This window comes from Schistocerca piceifrons, chromosome 8, assembly GCF_021461385.2.
Source record: "Schistocerca piceifrons isolate TAMUIC-IGC-003096 chromosome 8, iqSchPice1.1, whole genome shotgun sequence".
NCBI classification, from domain to species: domain Eukaryota; kingdom Metazoa; phylum Arthropoda; class Insecta; order Orthoptera; family Acrididae; genus Schistocerca; species Schistocerca piceifrons.
The window spans coordinates 14,769,667-14,792,899 of record NC_060145.1 but is presented as its reverse complement, the minus strand read 5'-3'; the positions used below and the strand labels follow the sequence as shown (position 1 = coordinate 14,792,899).

Genomic DNA, 23,233 nt, shown 5'->3' with positions numbered 1-23,233 from the left:
ACTCCTAAACATCCCTAGGTCCACTGTTTCTGATGTAATAGTGAAGTGGAAACATGAAGGGACACGTACAGCACAAAAGTGTACAACAGGCCTACCCGTCAAGTCTCTCGACTGACAGAATGCCGACAGTTGAAGAGAGTCATAATGTGTAATAAGCAGACCACCACACAGGAACTCCGAACTGCATCAGGATACACTAGAAGTACTATGACAGTTAGCCAGGTGAGAAAACTTGGCTTTCATTGTAAAGAGGCAGCTCATAAATCACACATCATGCCGGTAAATGCTAAACGACGCCTCACCTGGGGTAAGGAACGTAAAAATTGGAGATTAAACTGTTGTGTGGAGTGACGAATTCTTGTACACAATACGGCAATCTGATGGCAGGGTGTGGGTATGGCGAATGCCCGGTGAACATCATCTGCCAGCGTATGTTGTGCCAACAGTATAATTCAGAGGCAGTGGTGCTATGGTGTGGTCATGTTTTTTGTGGAGGGGGCTTGCACCCCTTGTTATTTTGTGTGACACTATCACAGCACAGGTCTAAATTAAGGTTTTAAGCACCTTCTTGCATCCCACTGTTGAAGAGCAATTCGGGGATGGCGACTGCATCTTTCAACACGATGGAGCACCTGCTCATAATGCACAGCCTGTGGTGGAGTGGTTACACGACAATAACATCCCTGTAATGGACTGGCCTGCACAGAGTTCTGACCTGAATCCTACTGAACACCTTTGGGAGGTTTTGTAACACCAATTTCGTGCGAGGCCTCACTGACCAACATTGATACCTCTCCTTAGTGCAGCACTCCATGAAGAATGGGCTGCCATTCCCCAAGAAACCTTCCAGCACCTGATTGAACGTATGCCTGTGAGAGTGGAAGCTGTCATGAAGGGCATGGGCCAACACCATCTTGCATTCCAGCATTACCAATGGAGGGCGCCATGAAGTTTTAAGTCATTTTCAGCCAGGTGTCGGGGTACTTTTGATCATGTAGTGTATTTACACAATGTAGATTTCCAAGTTAAGCTTGACCTGAGGTCAATTTCTGTGTCAATCTAAGATCAAATACTTTATACAACTGGCCCTATGAGTAAACTAGACTCTAATTCCGCCATTCCTGGCACATGCGGGTGCCGGATTAGCAGAAGTGCCAGATTATTGACTGTCTGAAATTTATTTTGAAAACTTAGGGGATATAGTGTACTGTACTTTATTAAACTGAAGGATACAATTTTAAAACATGGAGGATATATTTTATTAAATCCAAAAATACATTAATTTTCAAAGAAATCTTAGCCTCTGAGTTTGTACTGTACATAATTACACAGTCTTATCACTCACTATGAAACATGGTGCTAATTTTTAAGTGTTGCAATGATGATACGGGACGGTGGCATGCTTTATCACGCAACCATTTTACAAGCATTACATCGGTACTGCATGTATCTGCTTGTTGCGTAACGTACTTCAGGAAGACCTCGGCAGCTTCAGCACCAGCAGTGTGAGAAATCTTCATGCTCTCTCCTCATGTGTCCTCTTCTTCATCACTTTCTTGCACGCTTTTGATTATTTCTTCATCTGTTAAAAAGTTTGATCCGTATCACAATTTTCCTCATTCAGCCACTCAGTAACATTATCATCATCAATTTCTTCTCCTCCTAGAAGGTTGTGGAACATATCAGTGCACAAAGTAATTGATAATTCTGAATTGACTGGCTCATCGGTGTCACTCACTACCGGATCCAACTCGGCACCAATGGACGGCCACAATTTTCTCCAGCTCTTCATTATGGTAGTGCACTGCACTTTATCCCAGGCTTCAGCTGCTTGGAAAACAACATCACATATGTTAATTGCTTTCCACGCCTTCAACATAGTCTCGAAAGAGTAATTTTCACTTTTGTTCAGCAAGAAGACGAGAAGTAAATGTCGATAATGACGTTCAATTGATTCCAAAACTCCCTGGTCCATGGGCTGAATTAGGGCCGTCACACTGGGTGGGAGAGAGAGTGCTTGTATGCCATCAGACTTTAGAGAAACATCTGAAGAATGACTGGGAGCATTGTCAATTATAAGGATAGCTTTCAGTTGAAGCTTTTTCTTCTTTAGCTCTTTTCTCACTGCTGGTACATATGTTTCATGGAACCACCAAGAGAATATTTGTCTGTCCATCCATGCTTTCTTCTGAGCGCAATACTGCACAGGTAGAGTAATTACGTCCGTGTGTCGAAAACAGCGTGGTCCTCGGGATTTTCCAATCACCATAAGCGGTAGTTTGTGTCTCCCATTTGCATTACAACACGCCATTAATGTTACACGCAGTTTCTGTTGCTTGTAAGCATGAGATTCCTTCTTGTTCTTGGCAGCTAATGTTTTTGAAGGAAGCACCTTGTAAAAGAGTCCTGTTTCATCAGCATAATACAAGGCATCAGCAATTAAATCTTCTTCCTCCATTATCTTCGGTATCTTGCTTACAAACTCATCAGCATCTTTATTGTTAGCTGAGTGACTTTCCCCAGTGACTGTCAGCTGCCGAATGCCATGTCATTTTTTCCAGTTTGATAGCCAACCTTCGCTCGCTGCAAACAAGTTACTATCGCCAAGTTCTTTGTTAAATGCAGCTGCTATTTCCTTTATAATTGGGACACTAACTGGAATTCCTTTACTGCGTTGTTGTATGAACCATCTATAAACAGCTATGTACAATTCTTCATTTTCATTCTTTCGCATAACCTTCCGTTTTCCCCACTCACTATCCATTTGTGGTGAGTAATGTCAAATAGCATCATCTTTCTTTTTGATGTCATAAATAGTTGCTCGTCCAACACTGAACTCAGCAGCAATGGCTTTCTGCGAAGAACCGTGATTTAAGTTATCTAAAACTTCGAGTTTCTGCTTGAGGTTTAGCGTAACATGTTTCCTTTTAGAATGCATGATTCCGAACTGTAAAGAAAGCTATAATTTTAAATACATTATATAAAATTGTGCACGTTTTTTTTGGATGTGCGCCGGATTACCGAGAGGCCGGACTACTGAGGGCCAGATTAGCGAAAGTCTAGTGTATTAGCAACTGACAGTGCACAGGAGAAAAGATTTATAGATGAATGTCAATTATGGCATCACATTCCTATTAGACTGCAAAATAAAACTTTTCAAGCTACTGAAATGTACAACACCATTTAAGAAAAAAAATTGCACAGTGGAAGTGTGAAACGCATAATCATGAAATGGAAGCTATAGGAGAGCACACACACACACACACACACACACACACACACACACACACACACACACTGAAAAGTATGGGATGTGAAAGTGGCTCACGCAACAATATTTTATAAACCACTTGCCTACATCTACATTTATACTGGACAAGCCATCTTACATTGTGTGCCACAGGAAACATTATATACCACCGTCAGCTCTTCCTGTTCCTCTTCCAATTGAAAATGGTGCGTGGGAAGAATGACTCTTGGTAAGCGAGCATTTGAGTTCTAATGCCTGTAATTTTACCTTCACTGTCTCTTCATGAAATGTATGTAGGAGGAAGCAATGTAGTGGCGGTCACACTCATAGAAACTTATTCTCTAACGATTTTAATAGTAAACCACATTGTGAGCATAACAGCTCTCTCGTAATCTCTGTCACTGAAGTTTAATGACCATCTCTCTGATGCTTATCATTTACTAAACAAATCTGTGACAAAAGATGCTCCTGCTCTTAGAATCCACTCCACTTCCTCTATCAGTCCTATCTGGTAAAGATCGCAGACTGAAGAGTATCAGTCAAAAGACGGTTCTGTACGTTACCTTCTCCATGTGTGGATAACACTTCTGACGGGTTTTTCTGAAGAATCTCAGTCTGGTGGTCGATTCCTACAACTGACTCGTATGTACAAGGCCATATTCACATTATAACAATTCTACACTTAATTGTAAGTGCATATTCCTGTGTATATCATTGATTGTCTTTGATACTATCTGGATAGCCTCTTACAACTACATTCTAGTCCTTTAACACCACAAAGATGGTCATATGCAAGTTTGATGTATTCTGACACAGCATTTACGAGATGCTACTTTACAAACTGATTCAACTGGGCAAGGGGAGTGAGTGAGTGAGTGAGTGAGTGTGTGTGTGTGTGTGTGTGTGTGTGTGTGTGTACAGGTAAGGTTACCCTGCTGGCCAAGGAGTAATATCAACAAAATGAGCTGGATAATGATCTGGATGTCTCCTGCACTGGCCAATACTCCCTGATTATACACCTAAAATGTACATCAACTGTAGACTAGGGTTCCCCACACCATAAAACACTGAGACAGTCCTACATAGGCTCTGGTAGCCGACATTCTCCTGGTCAGTGATGACCATCGTTGATGCAAAAAGCAGAATTTTCTCTCACTCTAACACCATGTTGCCCCCATTCATACCTACAGGTTAAATATAACTGAGTAAAAAGTCCCTTAATGGTCTTGGCTGACTCACCAACGACAGCATCAGTTTCAATGGGTGCTGTCGTAGACGCAAGACAAGTACTGCTGATCAGATGCAGTGGTAAAGGTGTGAATTTGTATGCTGTCACCATCCAAAAACAACTGAGTAGTACACACACCTTTCTTCAACTACCTGCATTCACACTGATACGCAGGGGACAATTCACAACATGGGTAAATCTGATTAATTTATCAGCACACTGACTATAACTGGTCTGTTCACAGTGTTTCAGTGCTCAGTTCCAATTCCTCCTTTACTCCACTGTTAACCATGACGTACCATGGATCCCTCAAACAAACCAAAAAAATTGCCTGCAGCTGCAAGAAAGCACAGGCCACAACTACCTACAACATGCAGTTCCAACACTGCTAAAACAGGACAAGGGAACCCCTCAGCTGGACAGTACCAAGGTGCAGTTCGTGTAAGCTACCTGCCCGGTGGATATATCGCACGGATTCTGCCGTATGCAAGTCCTCTCTCCACCCCTGCCAGTGGGCTCTTGGCCAGGGCAGCTACATAGAGTAGGCTATGGCCTGGTCACCTGGCTGTCCACATGTAACCAATTTACCCACTGCAACTGAACTAACATTCAATATTGTCCATCCACCTGTTGTATAATCTTTGAGCATATCCTAAGCTTATATATGAAGTATCTCAAACAAAATGACCTTCTCCATCCCAGCCAGCGTGAATTCTGATACCCAACTCGCATTTTTCTCAAATAACATCTTGAAATCCACAGATTAACGTAATCTTATAGGTGAAGTATTTCTCAATTTCCAAACAGCACTTGACTTGATACCACGCCACCACCAACCAACGAAAGCACAATTACATCGGGTGTCAAAATTTGTGACTGGATTGACAATTTCTCAGAAGGTCTCACAGCATCTTAGGGCGGAGATTCGCTGGAAGGTGTAGAAATAATTTCAAGTGTGTCCCAGGGATGTGTGTTACGTTCCTGGTTGGCAATATTGTGTATTAATAATCCTGCAGAAATTAATAATAGTCCCAAGCTTTCTGCAAATGATGCTGTTCCCAACTATGAAATCCCATACAAAAGAAGCTGCAAAAAAGTTAATACAGATTTTGAAAGATTTCTAAGTGGTTCACAAATAGCAGCTTGCTTTAAACGTTCAGATATTTAAACTTGTGTACTTCTCAGAATGCAAACTTAATAGTCTATGACTACAAAAGTAATTAGCCATAATTGCAATCACTGAATTTGTACAAATGCTGGGTATATGAAATGACTTTTGATTCCCTGGCAGTCAGTTTGCAAAGGACGTAGCTTATAAGTAACTTGGGCTTATCATCTTAAAGATTAATGCTCAAGTCTAAGTGATCTCTACTACCAAATACTACAAAAACAACATTTTTAAATTCATAAAGAAAGGCAGCACAATAGGTCACAAGGTTGTGTGTCCAATGGGAGAGTATCACTGAAATGCTGAAGAACCTGAACTGGCAGACAGCTGAAGACAGAAGTGAAATGTCACACAAAAGACCACTCATGAAGTTTCAGGAAGCAGTATTAAATGAGTAATCTGGGAATATATCTTATCCCCTACATATCATTCACATAAGAAGCAGGAAGACAAGATTCATAATAACAACACATGCAGAGAAAATAAAGCATTCATTCTTACCAGACAAAAGGAATGGAAAGAAACTCTTAACACTTGGTACAGTGGAAAGCACTCTCTGCCATGCACTTCACAGTCATTTGCATAGAATGGCTGCAGATCCATAGAACAGAGACTTTGCATAATTGTATTACCTACAGTCTATCAGTATTCATAGCGTATTTGGTATTTCTCCACCGGGTCTTTATCAGCGTTTTCAATAATTTGTCAATACAATATGCAACACGAGTGTGTTGTTCATTCTGTCTTACAGCCTACAAACACGTGACTTTCCAGCACCAATGATAAACCGCAAGATGTGTTGCAGCAACAGAAGCTGATGGGTCGAACTGATACATTACCCACACATAGTTCTCACTATTAACACACAAGTGAGTTATCAGGAACTGGAGCAGTCATCACCCTGCACAGCTGCTAAATAAAAATGTCATGTGACTAGGGCCACCCTTCGGGTATTATAATGTCATAAATGCAAGAAGGTGAGCCAAATTTTGATTCATCAAGATAAAAATGGCCTCCATAAAACCATGCAACGAGGCAGTTACATAGTTTTTCTGAGATAAGAGTGTTTTCAGAATAAGAATAAAAAGATTTTACTAAACATTTAAAAATTAAAATCTCACTCCATACCAAGATGGATTTCCAGCAGTAATTTAGTACCATACATTTTTATTGTATACATGTGAACATGTAATGTGATGCAAAAATTTTAACAAGTAACTGGACAGAACAGCACAATACTTGTTTGTTTCCTAAGATAGAGATTCATTGGTACAAATCTAATTTACTTCAGGAGGTACAACGCCTTTTAATGCCAATAAAAACACTTATAACATCATCATTTCTCCTAGCTTTCTGAACAAATTTCCTCCAGTGAAAGAAGAAGAACTGGTTGAGAGAGACTGGAAAGAAGGATAGAACAGAAGTTACTCAGACACTACATTATTGGATCAAGAAAGTTGAAAGTGGATAGAAAAATTAAATTTAGATAAAGGAAGGAGAAAACAGGGTGAAGATAGATAGATAGATAGAGAGATAGGACTGAAAAGATAAATAAACCATACAGGGAACAAGAGTTGAGGGACGGCAGGGGTGCAGTGTTCAGAGAAACTATTCTTGGTCTGGGAGAATTCAAATGGCCTGTATGGTACAGGCACACACTGATATTCCCTCCCCACAGTATTATGTTCTTCACATCCCTATATCTTTTCTCCATTTTCTTCCTTTCTTTCTATTTTTTAATTGTCTTGCTGTATCACTTCTATCTTCTCTGAATTGAAATTTGTATGGTGGTTGTCAATGTATGGGAACAGGAAAAACTCATTTTTTATGGCCAAATTTGGGGTTTTCTTTTGTCGAATCAGTGCAATATTTCTGCCAATTTCACTGCTATTTTTGAATTCACGCCATAGTTTATTATATGGGAAATGGACTGTCATTTTAAGATTATACACGAACAGCAGCCTCGACGAAAAAAGAAGGCAAAACGTAGTTTCAAAGTTCAATAATGATCAGTTACAGATATTGGTAAGCTGTCGTCCTCAGGGTTAAAACTTTTTTTATACTTAAAAATGATAAATGTCCTGATATTTTGTAAAAGTCACCATTATTGTTTTTCCACTAAAAACTGTAAATTTCACATTATTGATTTCATGAAATTTTCCTGTCCCTATCAAGCAACTATATTTAACTTCCTCTGAAAACCTTTCCTTCATCTTTGCTCTGTTCTTGATCGTAATGTGAGTCCCTGATAATCTATTGCTCAAATGACCAGCCTCTCCCACTTTCTAGCAATCCGATTCCTCTTTCCTTCCCGAAGCTGGAACATGTTGCGTCAACAGTAAACACCATTTTATATTTTAATAGTTTCTATCAGAAGTTATCAGAGCTGGAACTCCTGAAGGTAAATCACCCTTACTGATTTTATTATAATTTTCCGAACTGAATTTTTCTTTTGATTTGGCACAAATGTTTTTAATGCAATTTATTTTCATGTTTCTTACAAAAAATGAGGTCCGAAACAATAATAGTGGAAACAGCAGAAAAAGTGTGTGGAAGAAGCAGTGATAAGAGAAGGTAGAAAGATAGACCATGTGGAATGATAAAGAGTAAGGGACGAAGTGGCAGTGAAAAACAAAGCATTCCATATATGGTTTCAGAAGATAACAGTGGAATCAAGAAAAGGGTACACTGAGGAGAAGAAGAAGAAGAAGAAAAAGGAGGAGGAGGAGAAGAAGAAGAAGAAGAAGAAGAAGAAGAAAAAGAAGGAGGAGGAGAAGAAGAAGAAAAAATGGAAAAGAGAGTGGACAAAAACGATGGAAGAGGACAGTGAAAGGAGAAAGAAAGTCCTCTATGAAATAATTAACGCTAAGAAGAGAGGTGTGATGATAACATCAGGATGACCAATACAGAAGGTAAGGAAGCTCAGAATGTACAGGAAATCAACTGATATGTAGAGGGGATATTTTGAAAAAAGAAAGAAGTTATTAAACTCTAACGGACATATGGAAGAAGAAAAGGGAATGAAGATGATGTCAAAATGGAGCTAACCTGGACAGAAGTTCAGGAAGTGATATAGACCTCAAAAAGAGAAAAAGAACATCTGAACTGCTGGATGAAGTAAGTATGGAGATTGTGAGAGCAGCTGGCGTTGTTGGAGAGCAGTGGCTCTGTCGGATCATGAGAATGGTATGGAAAGAGAGGAGAACAGCTCAAGGATAGAAAAAGGAAATCATTAGTGTCAAATTTTAAGAAAGGTTACAGGAAACTACGTCAAATTTATAAGGGAGTTACTTTAACATTTCATGTTGGGAAGTATTTGAGAAGATTCTGGAAAAGAAAGGTTGGAAGCTAGCAGGACAGAGAGCAACAATATGAGTTTAGACAAGGAAGGTCAACAGTAGAATCTAGCTTTTAGTGCAAGGTGGCTCCAAGAGAGGCGTTGCATATATGGTAAGGATTTAGTAATGGTGTTCCTGGACTCTAAGAAGGCATATTATAGTGTGAAAAGAGGAGCTGAGAAACCTTAAAAAAGGGAGATTCAAAAGCTGAGCTTGAGGAGAATAAAGGAAATTTGTCATGGAAGTGTAAGTTGTGTGAAAGTAGGAGGAGGAGGAGGAGGAGGAGGAGGAGGAGGAGGAGACAAGACAGACTGATGAACAGAAAAATGGGCTAAAACAAGGGAGCAATCTATCCCATCTACTTTCATCGCTGCTATGCATGAGGTAATGAGAGGGACAGCTCTGCAAATAGGAAATGAAAACAAGCAAGCAACAACATTTGCAGATAATTTAATAGTGTGGGGACATTGAGAAGGACAGGCACAAGGAATGATAAAAGTATGGTAGGAAGTGGTGGGACAATATGGCTTGAAATTTAATGTAAATAAGTGTGAAGTGAGGGTGACAAAGATTAAAAGGTGAGTAGCAACACATGTAAGTATTAAGAAACCAAGAAAGTGGAAAATTTCAGGCTCGGGTAGCGTAACAGCAAATCATCAGAGGAACAATAACGAGGTAAACGAAAAGGTGAGGTGAGCTATTGTTTCCTGCAGAATGTAAGAAGTCTTATTTGAAGCAAGGATGCACTGCCAAAAATAAGTGAACAATATACTAAGCATACTGTGTTCCAGTGCTCACATACGCATCAGAAATGTGGGTGCTAAGAAAAGACAGACGAACAGGATATGGACTTGTGAGATGAAATTCCAAAGAAGCAGAATAAAACTTAGCAAACTTCATGGAGTAAGGAATGAGACAGTGGAAGAAAGTGTGAAAAAGAAGCCTATGCAAGAGGCCACAGATAAGACGAGATTAAGGTAGTAAGGGCATGCTGCAAAATGGGAGTTGGCAGGATATCAAGACAGGCCCATGAAATGACAATGCAAGGAAGAGATCTAGATGAAGACCAAGAGATAGATGACGCATGGTTGAAGTGAAGGAATGTGTAATGAAGGGAGGAGAAGACTGGACAGAGTGGGGAGAGGAATCTGGTGGGAGTATGGAAATATTGAGGTTTGTGTTCTAAATATACCAAGCCAGGCGATTGGAACAGCTGAAGATGATGATGATGGATGATTTCTTACAAAAAGTAAGATTGCGGGAGAATAGGTAATCTCTAACTGAAATAAAAAAGTATTAGGTTTATTACAAATGAAAGGAATCGCAAAATAAGAATAACTTCTCAGGCACCACTACATTCAGCCACAATTTGGAGTTTGTTCTTACTCATTGAACATATGGAGGTGCGCGCATGTGCGCACATGCACACTCACAGAGAGACATTTCTGGGCATTATGGACTTACCAAGGACAGCAGCCATATCATGTAGTCTGGGTAGTGAGAGCAACAGAAAAGGTGAGGGGAGGTGACGGGGAGGGATAGCAGGATAGGAAATGAGGAAGATGATGTAGAGCTAGTTTTTGTTCTTAGCTCATTTCATTTCATAATGAACATTAATTTTATACAACTTAAGCACTTTTTAATTATCTGTGATTTCCCATCTCTTGCAAAGTGAAAACTATTAGGTTGGTTGGTTGGTTGTTTGGGGGAAGAGACCAAACAGCGAAGTCATCAGTCTCAACGGATTAGGGACGGAAGTCGGCCGTGCCCTTTCAAAGGAACCATCCCGGTATTTGCCTGGAGCGATTTAGGGAAATCACGGAAAACCTAACTCAGGATGGCCGGACGCGGGATTGAACCGTCGTCCTCCCGAATGCGAGTCCAGTGCGCTAACCACTGCGCCACCTCGCTCGGTGAAAACTATTAGACCTAATGAAAAAGTGAACAGGACTTTCTTTTTCTGGGAAATTTAATTTTGTATTTGGGAACACTTTTCCTAGAAGCGATGGTTTTCGATTTATCTAAGGAAAAACGAAAAGTGCCATTTAAATTCCACCCCAACCCCATGTTCACACCGTCACCGGGTCAGGATTTTCAGGATGTGCTCTGTAGCACTTCCTCCTAGCTAGGGATGGGCTATGATCGCGCTCGAGAAACGCGCGACGCGAAGGCAATTTCTCGGGTACGCCCGAGAAGTTGACAGTGCTGCGCTCTGAGAAATTGCGCAAACCTTCAGTACACGAAGCACTGAGCCGCAGCAGTCATACTTGTCGTACGTACGTGCTCGGAAAACTTTGAAATTCTATGATTGATATCAACTGTAATACCGTTATTAATGTGTACTGAAGTATTAGTATATGTCTCATAAGACAAAAATCATAGAATTGTTGTTTAAAACAAAGCACAGAATTCGCATAAAACAGAAGCTTTATTCTTACAAAGTAAATTACATTGTACATTCTGCATGTATGCACGCGTGCATGTATGCATACGTGCATGTATGCATACATGCATGCATGCATGCTCAAACGTAAAAGAAAAGTGCTATAGCCTTTTATATACAGAAACTGCACATATGCGTTTACTTACTGAAGAAAGAAAGGAAACAAAAGTTGTTCAGCAGAAGGCATTTTTACATCCCATTACTACAATGCTGTCGATTTTTGTTTAGAAATATGATGTTATTAACCAATTGGCCTTTTAGTCTGCTTCTTTGTTTGCTTATAAGTAGTCCTGTTTTCGAAAATATTCTTTCACTGGGAACAGAAGTTGCAGGTATTGCAAGATATTTTTTTGACACGACAGCTAGGCCTGGGTAACTGTTTTCATTTTTTTTCCCAGTAGTGTAAAGGATTATCCGTGCGTTGTAGGTACGGTTATTCCAAATATCGTTGTACCTCCAAGTCTATGCTATCGCAACCGCTTTTCATTAGATTTTTATTGGAAACCTCTTCATCGAAAAATGCCAATAAGGAACTACTGGCGTTTTGTACGAAATGGTACTCGTGGCTAGTGTCGTTAACAGCCGAATGAGTAGATCATATGGTCTCTACCATGTTCGTGCACTCTGCAATTAGGATTGCAACGGCATGTTTTGAATGAATGGGATTCGTAAATGGTAACGTTTTGAATCTTGGGTCGAGAACTGTGGCAACGGTATGTACTTTGTTTCTATTAATCCTAGCTGGGCTATTAGTGAGTTGTGGAGAAGCTGTAGCTCTTGCAATGTCGTGGTAGCCCACTTCCCATTGCATACGATTATGATTAGCTGTCTGATTATTGGAATAGCTTTCAAAAGAGAGGTATAGTTTTCAGTTGAGATTTCACTTCTTACCACTTCAAATGGCTCTAGTACACAAACATTCGCTCAAAATTTGCCACTCGTCAGGTGTAAGGTTCTCTTCACCTGAATACAAAGATGATAAACAGGCTGCAATGCATTCCTTTTGCTCCACTACACGTTGTAGCATATAAAACGTACTGTTCCATCGGGTTTCGGTTTCCTGAATCAATTTATGAACAGGATTTTTCCATTAGATCCTGGATCTCATGGAGTTTTTCATTAGCATTGCAACTTGTTTTAAAATAGCTAACAATTTTTCTGGCCTTTTCCCGCATTATGCAGAGCTCACTGTTGCTGTTCAAAGAACTTTTCACAACTAAATTGATGGTGTGTGCTAAACAAGGCACATGTTGCATATCTATGTTGCCACTGTGAATAAGTTGTACGGCCGCCGTCATGTTACTGGCGTTGTCAGTTGTGATGCTTACAACTTTGTTTTCAATGTTCCATTTTGAAATCACGTTATCTGACGCCTCACTAATATTTAGCGCTGTATGCTTTTCCGGGAAACGGAATGTCTCGAGAGCTAAAGCTTTCAGGCACCAATTAGTGTTAATGAAATGACCAGTTGCAGCAATATATGCCTCACTATTGAGTGAGGTCCAAATATCGGTCGTTAAAGAAACACAAGTAGAGTCTTCCACGACCAAGTTTACAGCCTCTTTCTGTTTATAGTAATCGTCCTCAATCATGAGGCGCAACTTTTTTCGATTTGGTATCGAGTATTGTGGGTCCAACAGTGAAACAAAACGTCGAAAACCAGTGTCCTCGACGACTGAAAGCGGTTGAAAATCGTCTGTTATCATGGCCACTAGCGCTTCATCTAGCTGTTGTTGCCATTTACTTCCCTCTATGAAGAGAAACGTAAGATTTAGATCAGTGTTCCTGTGAGGGTATGCGTTATGCTCGAAACTAGTCCAATAAAATTACATATCGTATCGTGCAAAAGCTAGGATAGTGTAGGTTTGATTTTGGTGTATGTTGTATGTTATTGGAGTACGACTAAAAAAATCGATGTTTTTTTAAGTGTGGCGGACAGCTTCAGACACTATCCGAACTTTTGCACGGAATTCACCTCTTGTACCATATGTACTCTGATATTTTGTCTGCCTCACACTATTGGAAGAATGAGCCTCTGCATCCACGGACATCGCTGTTTTATTGCTCGATAAATTGTGCAGTTTAAGATGTCTAATGATGCCCGTTGTATTTTTTGACACATTACAGAGATTTTTACAACAAATGTTGCAAGTAACGTTATCTCCATCCTCCGTACAGTATTGCCAGCACTATGACGTTTGTTTTCGAGTGTCCATATTGATTTGAATAACAACTTTACTCAAATGAAACCTGAGACATACTAGTTACGAGCACAGCGAGCGTGTTTGTCTAGCGGTGGCATTCAATTCTTAAAACAGCGGCAAGGCATATGTTGTCGCAGCCAACTGGCGCGCAGCGGCACACGCCGCCGAGCCGTTTCTCGTGAGCTTCTCGAGAACTAGAGGCCCGAGGAATTCCCGGTGCGCTCGAGTCGCCGCGCCTCGCCATCCCATCACTGCTCCTAGCACAATACAAAAATTCGCAATTATATGAATCCTCCCCCCCCCCCCCCATTTGATCGTCTCTGCTCTTTGTTTACTGTGCTAAGACAGCTGCTTCTACTGATCACATGTCTTCATTCTTAAAGTATAGCCCATAAATACTGACAGTCAAGATGCTTTATCAAGAAAGCTAAAAAAATGTACATCATATTCAATAATGTAGCTGTGCTAAGTAGAGAAAAAGGAATTCACGGATGTCAGTAAAAAGCTCATGCACAGCTGCTAATTTTAACAGAATGATGCAGCACTGAGGTAAGTAAACCACCACCCATTATTCACTCAGTACAACTGTCTTGATCATCGGCACTCCTAATGGTACAATTATATTTTTGTTTGAGCCATTTCTCAGATCAATGTAGTCATGAGTTCTATACATGATGTTCATGACAAACATACTGAAATAGTATGTTCAATTTTAAGAACAACTACACACAAATGCATTTAAAAAGATAGGCTGCCTGGCCATTCACAGATGTGTTACAACTTACTCAAGAATTTACCTATGAAATGGAAGAGTTGTCAATGAGAAACAACTTTCAACTGTATTTGTTACTGCCACTAGATATTTCATTTCTATGTTTCTACTGCCAAATAGCTTTATAATTATGTATTTCACTTCTTTCTGAGTTGAAAGAATATTGATCAGAGAACAGCGAATGCCAAATGAGCTGTTAACACGGCAACTGTGAATATAAATCTTACTCTACAACCAAAATGGTTAAATTAGGAAAAATACCATCGGCAAATTACAATTTAACAACATGTACAGGTGTGAACCCCACACACGGTATACTCTGGACATGACCTTCTAATAGATTACGAAATGAAAACGGTCACAATTTTGTAGCCACAGCAAACTAACCTGTAACTTGCAATTAATCTTCCCTATCAATGTGCAAGACTAATTCACTACTTCTTTTACTGGACTACGAAATAAATAAAGACAAAGAACAGTATCTTTGCTCACTTTCCACAACGTGGTAACGAGGAAGCATCTGCAGGAGGACGCAGTCTTCATCCCCCCAGTACTGGTGGGACTCCCGCCACTCGCTGCTGGCCGACAAGCAGAACTGCGTATCCTGCTCACCACGCACGAAAATCAGCGTCGGCCCTTTATAGCCCAGCACGTGATGCATGAACCTGATGAAAAGGACAGTTTGCAGCTACAGACCTATGCAGTTTATATTTCCATACTGTTTCAAGAGCAACAATGACACATCTTTTTCATATTTTATGGGATTTTAAAATCACCCAAAATTGTACTTTCTGAGAGGTCATTCCTTTCTTTTGAAAAGCTTAAATAGTACTATAGTATACCACAAAAAGAAGTATGATCACCATAAACATATTGCCAATCACAAAGCCAATAGGAGTGGAGGACACACTCAGCTAGGATCAAGGGAAGGAAATTGGCGTTGGTTACGAATCATGTTAAGCGCTTCCCCCAACCCCAGTCACTTATAATTGAGGTACATGTATTTAACATCCACCAAAATATTTAGCAGAAATTTCTTTGTTAAATAATACAGCTTCTAAGAGGTTCTCCTGCAAGCTTAGTTATTTATAAAGAAAAGTACATTAAACAAATGCAACCAATGACACCTCTGTTGCTTTCTTTCTCAAAATGGCTCTGAGCACTATGGGACTTAACATCTATGGTCATCAGTCCCCTAGAACTTAGAACTACTTAAACCTAACTAACCTAAGGACAGCACACAACACCCAGCCATCACGAGGCAGAGAAAATCCCTGACCCCGCCGGGAATCGAACCCGGGAACCCGGGCGTGGGAAGCGAGAACGCTACCGCACGACCACGAGATGCGGGCCTGCTTTCTTTCTGAAATTAGGAATGGCTGACCCAACTGCCAAGCAGGCTTCACTTATTACCACAAGGACATATACTAAAAATATAGCTGGGCAAACGTAGGCAACAACTAACATAAGCCTTGTGCTGCACTGCATCCACATGCCGAAAGCCACTTTATGGTGGGTCTAGGAGAGTACTTTGTGTACCACCATCACTTCCCCCCTTTTCTGCTCCAGTCACTAAAGGTCCACAGAAAGACAGCTTGTTGGAAAACCTCCAGTGAGCTGAAATCTCTCTAATACTAACATCACAGTCATTTTTGCAAAACAGAATGAGCACAAAAAATTTGATGCTTTCAAAAATTCACAGAAACAAAACACTACAATTTATTCACTTTACACTTTGACCTGTTAGCAGCGTTTCTAGAAGTTTTTTTTTATGTATGGGCAAAAGTCATTTGTTGCACTTTGCGGGCCCCAGAGAGGGCTAGTGTAGAAAATGGCGAGTACACCATAACCGAAGAGCTGGTGTGTTCTTCAGTTTCTAAAAGGGAATCAGTAACAGTAGCTCCCACGAGAATTTCGACCACACTTTCACGAACCACGCCCTGGCATAGTTTCCATTTATGCCTGGTACAAACAGTTTGAGGCAAAAGGTTGAATTTGCGAAGACAAAAGTCATGGTTGGTCTTGTGTGCTTCCTAAACAAACCTGTAACAAAATGTATGGCTCTTCTTCGGATACTTTCTATTTTCTCTATCAATCCAGTATGGTATGGATCCTAGACTGAAGAGCAACGTTCAAGTATAAGCTGACTGAGCACTTTTTAAGTTACCTCCTTCTGGATGTCAACTGACATGGGATCAACCTGGATGCCAATATCTACTTTTCTTTGTGTCTCAACAAGGAACAGAGCAAGCTGGGTTTCACAGAGTTCTCCCCCTCCCCCCCCCCCCCCCTCCCAGAATCTATATGGATTCCAACAGTTTATTTTATCTCTCATGCTCAATTTCTTCTTTGTCATTTTGACTTTTGATTAACAACTTACAAGAGGAACTGAAGTACCATCTCCCTCACTGAAATGGTTTCGAAAAATTAGTTTTAACATTTTGGCCTTTTCTCTGTCATTATGGCCACAGTGCATCTGGACACAAATTTCAGTCCGCATTTGCTAAATTAATGTAAGACTAAAACTTTTTTTAGGATTTTCTGTCAGAAAACTTTCAATTGTCACCTTCTGAACTAACCTAGACCTCAAGCTTCTCTACAGATCAGTCTGCAACCACAATCAGAGACAGGAATAGGCATGACAATATTTGTGAAGTCCTGGCTGTGTGTTTTTCAAAGGCATCCACAAAAAATCTAGATCTGAGTTAGTTGGCAGGGATTTGAACTTCAGTCCTGAATGCAATTCTAGTTTTTTAACCACATCATAGCTTGCTTTTTTTTCCCCAAAGGGTATAAAATTCATTCATCAGATACTTACATTTTCTTTCAACATCTATATTTCACATCTCACTACATAAGAACAATTGGGATACAAGTGCTGCCCCTCAATTTGAACGTTCAACAGCATAAAAATTTTCAGTCTTTAAGAGAAATTTCAACTTTCAACAAGAAAAATTTGAAATAATAAATTACAATCAACACCACCTCTCAGCAAATGTTTAAATCTCAAATAAAGTATCAGCTGAAGCATTGTAATCAGGTATGGTTAATTTTTTTGAGCTGATTAAATTCGGTAAGTTTAAGCCTTATATACTTTATTCATTTATTTTCTTCGCCCCCTTGTATTTTGGTCTATATTCAATTTGTGCTTTGCTGATACTAGAAAATATCATGTGGGGACACTCAACAGACAGGCGAATAAACAACATCCCTTTCAGATTTGAACACATTTTGTTTTATTTCAAGGAAGAGCATTGCATGGAGGGAAGTCCAAGCTGATCTTAGCAACTATGGACACAACAGTACAAAAAAATTCGGTCAGTGATAGCAATAACTACAACAAACACTAACTAAAATATTGTTCATTAGGACAAATGACATTTCAATCAAAATGCTGTTTAAACCACCACTGACAAACAGGCAAAGAAAACTACAAACTGTGATTCACTATTAGTGTGTAACTACTAAATAGTGCTACAGACATATCATTGCAACCCCTACTTACCACTATTGAAGTGTAAACACAATACTGTAAGCAATGCCAATAGGAGACTTCTCAAGAGTTTCAATTCTTAAAAACAGATCCAGATTTTTTGAATACCATGCATCATTACTTACCTCCAAGGCAGGACATGTTTGATAGGAAAAAGGTACTTATTATAATAATGCTCAATGCGCATGCTTAATAAAAGTAAGTTAGGCACTAGAACCAAAGTAATTGCAAATCCTTTACACAAAGAAGCCATTAATCAATGTGAATTTTATCTTCAAAAATTTTCATTCACACAAATGCTTAGTCCAGTCACCATCTGTCACACACCTGTTTTTACAAGTAGGGAGAAAATAGCACAGTAGTCACACTGCTATAATGTTCATCTATTTAATTCACGAATTTAGAAAGATTAATGCCCTAAACAGATAGTGGCAATGAAAATACATGGCCAAAGGGACCACAAACTGACTATGATGCACAAGGTGATCACACCCGCAGTCTAATATAATTCTAATGAGATAGGCAAGTCAAAAGAAAATGAAACAAATTTCTAAAATTACATGGAGATAGAATCACTGGCCCTTCTATATGAAAAATTTCAGTGCTAATGATAAATACAAAAGTAAAAGAAACTATTCCTTCCTCTAGGATGTAAAAGCGTTGGTCAGGGAAGGAACACACAATTCCAAAAGCTACGAACAGATTACTTTTAAATGAGTCTGGTGGCAGTATATGAACTTTGGCTCCAGAAGGTAAGCTCTGGCCTAACATTCAGTCTCCTTGTAATTCTACATTCTGCTGAAGCGAATTCTCCTTTTTATGCAAAAAATTAAAAAAAAAGTAACATTCAATACAGTACAGATAAACAGATATAGATAGATAGATGAGATGAGATGAGATGAGAGAGAGAGAGAGAGAGAGAGAGAGAGAGAGAGAGAGAGAGAGAGAAAAGAAAAAAGAAGAATAATCCCTTTTCAGCTATGTTAATCTAACAAACAACTTGAAAAGCAAAGAAGCATACCAGCAACTAATGGTCTAAACAGCAAAGTTATAAACATTCACAAGTGAGCACCAGAGAGAGAGAGAGAGAGAGAGAGAGAGAGAGAGAGAGAGAGAGAGAGAGAGAGAGAGAGAACTAATACAAGCATGAGACACACACAGTGGCAAACACTGTGTGAAGTGCTTTGTATTCTGACCTGTTGGCTCCAAGTCCATGTTGGCTGCTGTTGTACAGCAGGACCCAATGGGACGGACAGATACAGCCAAGCTACAAGAGAAACTCAACTTGAGATCTCACTAGGAAGAGCAGGTATATATTTTACTGTAGTATTTCCCAATGACAGCAGAGTCTGAAAATTCACACGCTTCCATAAAGATGAGCTAAATGTTTCCTCACCATTTTGGCGATGAATTGCTGCGAAGAAAGGCCGTTGGCGGACGAAGCGGGAGAGTGGTGAGGTGATGGGCGAGTGAATACTGCAGGCAATGTCAGTGACAACAGCCACACCTCTGACACTGGAAGCATTTCTTCTTCGTCATCTTTAGGTGCAAAGCTTATTTCTCGTTCCAGCACTGGGGTACTCAAGTCCAGCTCCTGTAAAGACAATAAATTAAATTTAATGAACCAGTCAAACAAATAAGAAAGCAATGGTCAAGCGTACCATTACAACTCCATGTGTATGATTTAGTCACATTTAAAAAGAAAACAAAACTGAACAAGGGAAGCACAAAGAAAGAAGCTCTTCAGAACTACGTCTAAAAACTAAAGCAGCACACTACTGTATTCATTTTCTTAATGTGGTAACATTAACCAGGTGAAACAAGGAGAAATTTGTATGCAGAGAACAAGGCTTCACTCCAGTCATTAGGTCCAAGTGGATGGGGTTGCAGCAGTTATGCAGTGATGAAGATACTTTCACAGTGTAACCTCTTAACTGCTTATCATGGAAGTACAAATGGATCCACATGACCTACCAGTAAGCCCATTTAACTGTCCACCTGTTAGGTGATGGCATACACAACATAGGTACTTTCTCAGTCCACATTAACATTCATCTTTTTCCATGCAGCGAGGTTATGAAGTTGCCTTCATTGTCAAGATTGACACGTGATTTTCAGTCGATTTGTAGACTGACAGTAGTGTAGTGTTGACAAAGAAACCGTGACTCACCAGGTGACAATTTTCCAGTTTCCGACACTAAAGTTTCCCTGCTTACTGCAGTCAGTAATATTACTTTAGAAGACTGTTTTCCATGCCACACAGAGAGGTTCCTGTGAAGATTTTATGGTGCCGTCTTCAGAACCGAAAAGCAAAAATACATAAACAAAGAGCACTTGCAGAAAAGGACTGAATAGTAGACAATACAAGAAGACGTCAGGTACTTCAAGAATGGATAATGAGAGAAAGGCACCAGGAAGAGACACCGTACCCGCACAGATGCTGAAAGAGGGAAGAGAGATCCTAAAAAACAAGAGCGTAAAACCTAATCTGTTTAATTTGGAGGAGGGAAAGGATACTGGCAGAATGGAAACAGTCTATCACCTGCTCAGTAATTAAGAAAGGTGACCCAATGAGCTGCAGCAGCTACAGAAGAATTACCTTACTATTTACAGCTTATAAGATTCTGAGCAGCTGAAGTGGCTAACACTATACATCAAGGAGGTATTTGGATTCCTACAAGCAGGGTTTAAAAAGGGAAAATCAACCACAGACCAGCTACATATAAGAAGGCAGATGCCAGAGCTGGGAATTTCACAGAGATCATCACTGTCTTTTGTTGGCTTCCAAAAAGCATATGGTAGTGTGTGCAGGCAAGCAATATGGTAAAAGCTTGATAGGGCACAGAAAACTAATAAACCTAACTCAAATGCATACAAGAGACAACATGCACAGTGAAAGTGAATGGAAAGATGTTGCAGAAGTTCAAGGCGAGGAATGAACTGCGACAGGGAAAATATCTGCCCCCACCCCCGTTTAATCCAGTTCCCGAAAAGAGCAGTGAGAAAGGTAATAAGCACTGAGAAAGGAATTCAATGGCGTAGGGTGTTCAACACACTGGGCCTATGCAAATGATGATGATTAATTAATAGCAAAGAATGAGCAAAATCTCATTCAGATGGCAAGAATGTTAATGGAAGAAGCAGTGAAAGCAGACTTGAAAGTGAATATGTATAAGACCAAATACCTCGTAGTGAGTAGGGAGAAAGACGACATACCTTGAGATGTGGATGGCAAAAATCTTTGAAAGGGTAAGAGTGTTAAATTTTTTTCTGGGACAGTACTCAGTGGAATGAATGCGTTACACCAGGAAATAATAGCAAGAATCCAAGCAGGGAACATGTCAAGGTTTGTGCCCAGTAAGTTGCTCAAGTCCTGGTTTCTACTGAGATCCACCAAGATTAGGACCTGCAAGACAGTAATACAACCTATTGTCTTCTAAGGAGCAAAGAGCAGGCTCCGACACAAAAGGTGGAAAGAAAACTCCTGAATTTGAGAATGTTGTCCTGAAACAGATTTTTAGACCAGTGAAGGATGGAGATGACTAGAAAACAACAAACAAATGTAAACTGAAGTAGTTGTAAAAATTGTTTGGCACTGTGGCTGTTATTAATTTGAGGAGACTGAAGTGGTATGGGAACATGATGTGACAAGGAAGTCAGATTACTGGGCACTGGTGGAAGAAGACATCAGAGGCAACAGATCAAGGGGAAGACCACAGCTGAGATGGATTGACAAGATTACAAATGATACGAGTACAACGGGAACAGCTGGAGAAGAATATGTGGTTCAAAGAAGATGGGGGAGGCCGATTGGCTTGGCCAAAGACTGACTGCAATTTGTGTGGTCTACCTAAACTGAAGTACGTAATTCTGTATCTATATTCCAGCTAGGCAAATGGCAGTTTAGGTCAGAACAGGTCACCACTGTGACTTGTGAGAAATCCCGATACATGTTTGATTTGGAATTGAAGTGCTCCACACTTTGACCTCAATTCGCATGCACTGAAACCTGGTACCTTGGCCGTCTTTTATGCAAAGTCACAGAGACCGTTCAACAGTAGGTCTAACAAAATTAATGGCACATACTACTCATTACTTCACCAAGACAATAGGATAGCTATTCTTCCAACATAAAAGTTAACTCTCAGTTACTCCCACAGCAGGTAGCATGTCCCCGAGACTGCTTGCTGCATCTAGAATTGAGGAAAATATAGAAATGTGGGTAAAGTGTAGTTCTCAATCAATTTTCCTCTGATGTGTGTGTTCTTGAAGTCCACAGCACAATGTGTGTATTGAGATATCCCTGGATACGAGCCAACGTTTTACCTCAGGGTAAGGTAGTTGTATGACTTGGCCAATAGGAGCTTATATTTTCAGGTACTAACTTGGTGGTTGCTACAAAAATCTGGGAACTGCAATTATACATGCACTTGCAAAAACAAATGGCAAAAGCATCCTAGCGGATTAAAACTCTGTGCTGGACTGGTACCTTTGCCTTTTTGTGGGCAAGTGCTCTACCGACAGCCATCCAAGCATGACCTGCCCATACCATTTTACTTCCACCAGCACCTCTTCTACATTCCAAACTTCATGGATGTTCTTCTGCATACCTTGCATTATTACTACTCCCAAAGGAAATGATATTGCCAGGAAAATAGCTTAGATACAGCCTATGGGGGCAGTTTCCAGAACGAATTTTCACTCAGCAGCAGAGTGTGCACTGATTTGAAACTTCCCAGCAGATTAAAACTGGCACAAGTAAAACTGCCAGGGCAAGCTGTGCTCGGGTACATCATTCAGTAAAGCGCTTACACGCGAAAGGTATAGGTCCGAGATCTGAATCCCAGTCTGGCAGACAATTTAATGATTTTTTGAATCGGTGCAGAGTGAAAGTTAATTCTGGGAACAAATGACAAGTTTGTCAAATGTCAGTGTAAACATTATGTCTTTCCAAATGTTAAGGCCGAAAGCTAGTTATTTCAAGGACTCTACTAGCAATGAATGCCAGTACCACCACATGACAACTTTATTTATTTATTTTTTTTTAAGGTAGGAAGAGTAAGATTTAATGTGTAATTGTCGAATAGGCCAATCGTGACAGAAAGCAAGATCAGAATGAGGAAGAAAATTGGCTCTACTCTTTATGGTGATTACCTTACACAATTTATGATAATTCCTGGATAATTTTTTTCCCCCCCTACATCGAAGTAACAATATTTTTAGTTTTCACATCTCCAAAATCATTTTCAAAACAAAGACTTGCTGACAAAAAATGTGTATCATGCAACACGTTAATACTTCACCTCTTTCTGGTATCCATTATCATTGCAAGCAGCA

At 40.0% G+C, this 23,233-nt stretch overlaps 1 protein-coding gene across 1 annotated transcript in view; it reads right to left on the bottom strand.

Annotated features, from left to right (window-relative positions):
• LOC124711171 (restriction of telomere capping protein 5) overlaps window positions 1-23,233 on the bottom strand; it is a 69,569-nt gene that overhangs the window by 31,399 nt on the left and 14,937 nt on the right. Inside the window, exons 6-8 of the mRNA XM_047241095.1 lie at window positions 19,293-19,490; window positions 19,093-19,163; window positions 14,896-15,068 (exon numbers count right to left, since the gene is read on the bottom strand). Of these exons, the coding sequence (XP_047097051.1) occupies window positions 14,896-15,068; window positions 19,093-19,163; window positions 19,293-19,490 (442 nt within the window). The remainder of the gene's footprint in view (window positions 1-14,895; window positions 15,069-19,092; window positions 19,164-19,292; window positions 19,491-23,233) is intronic.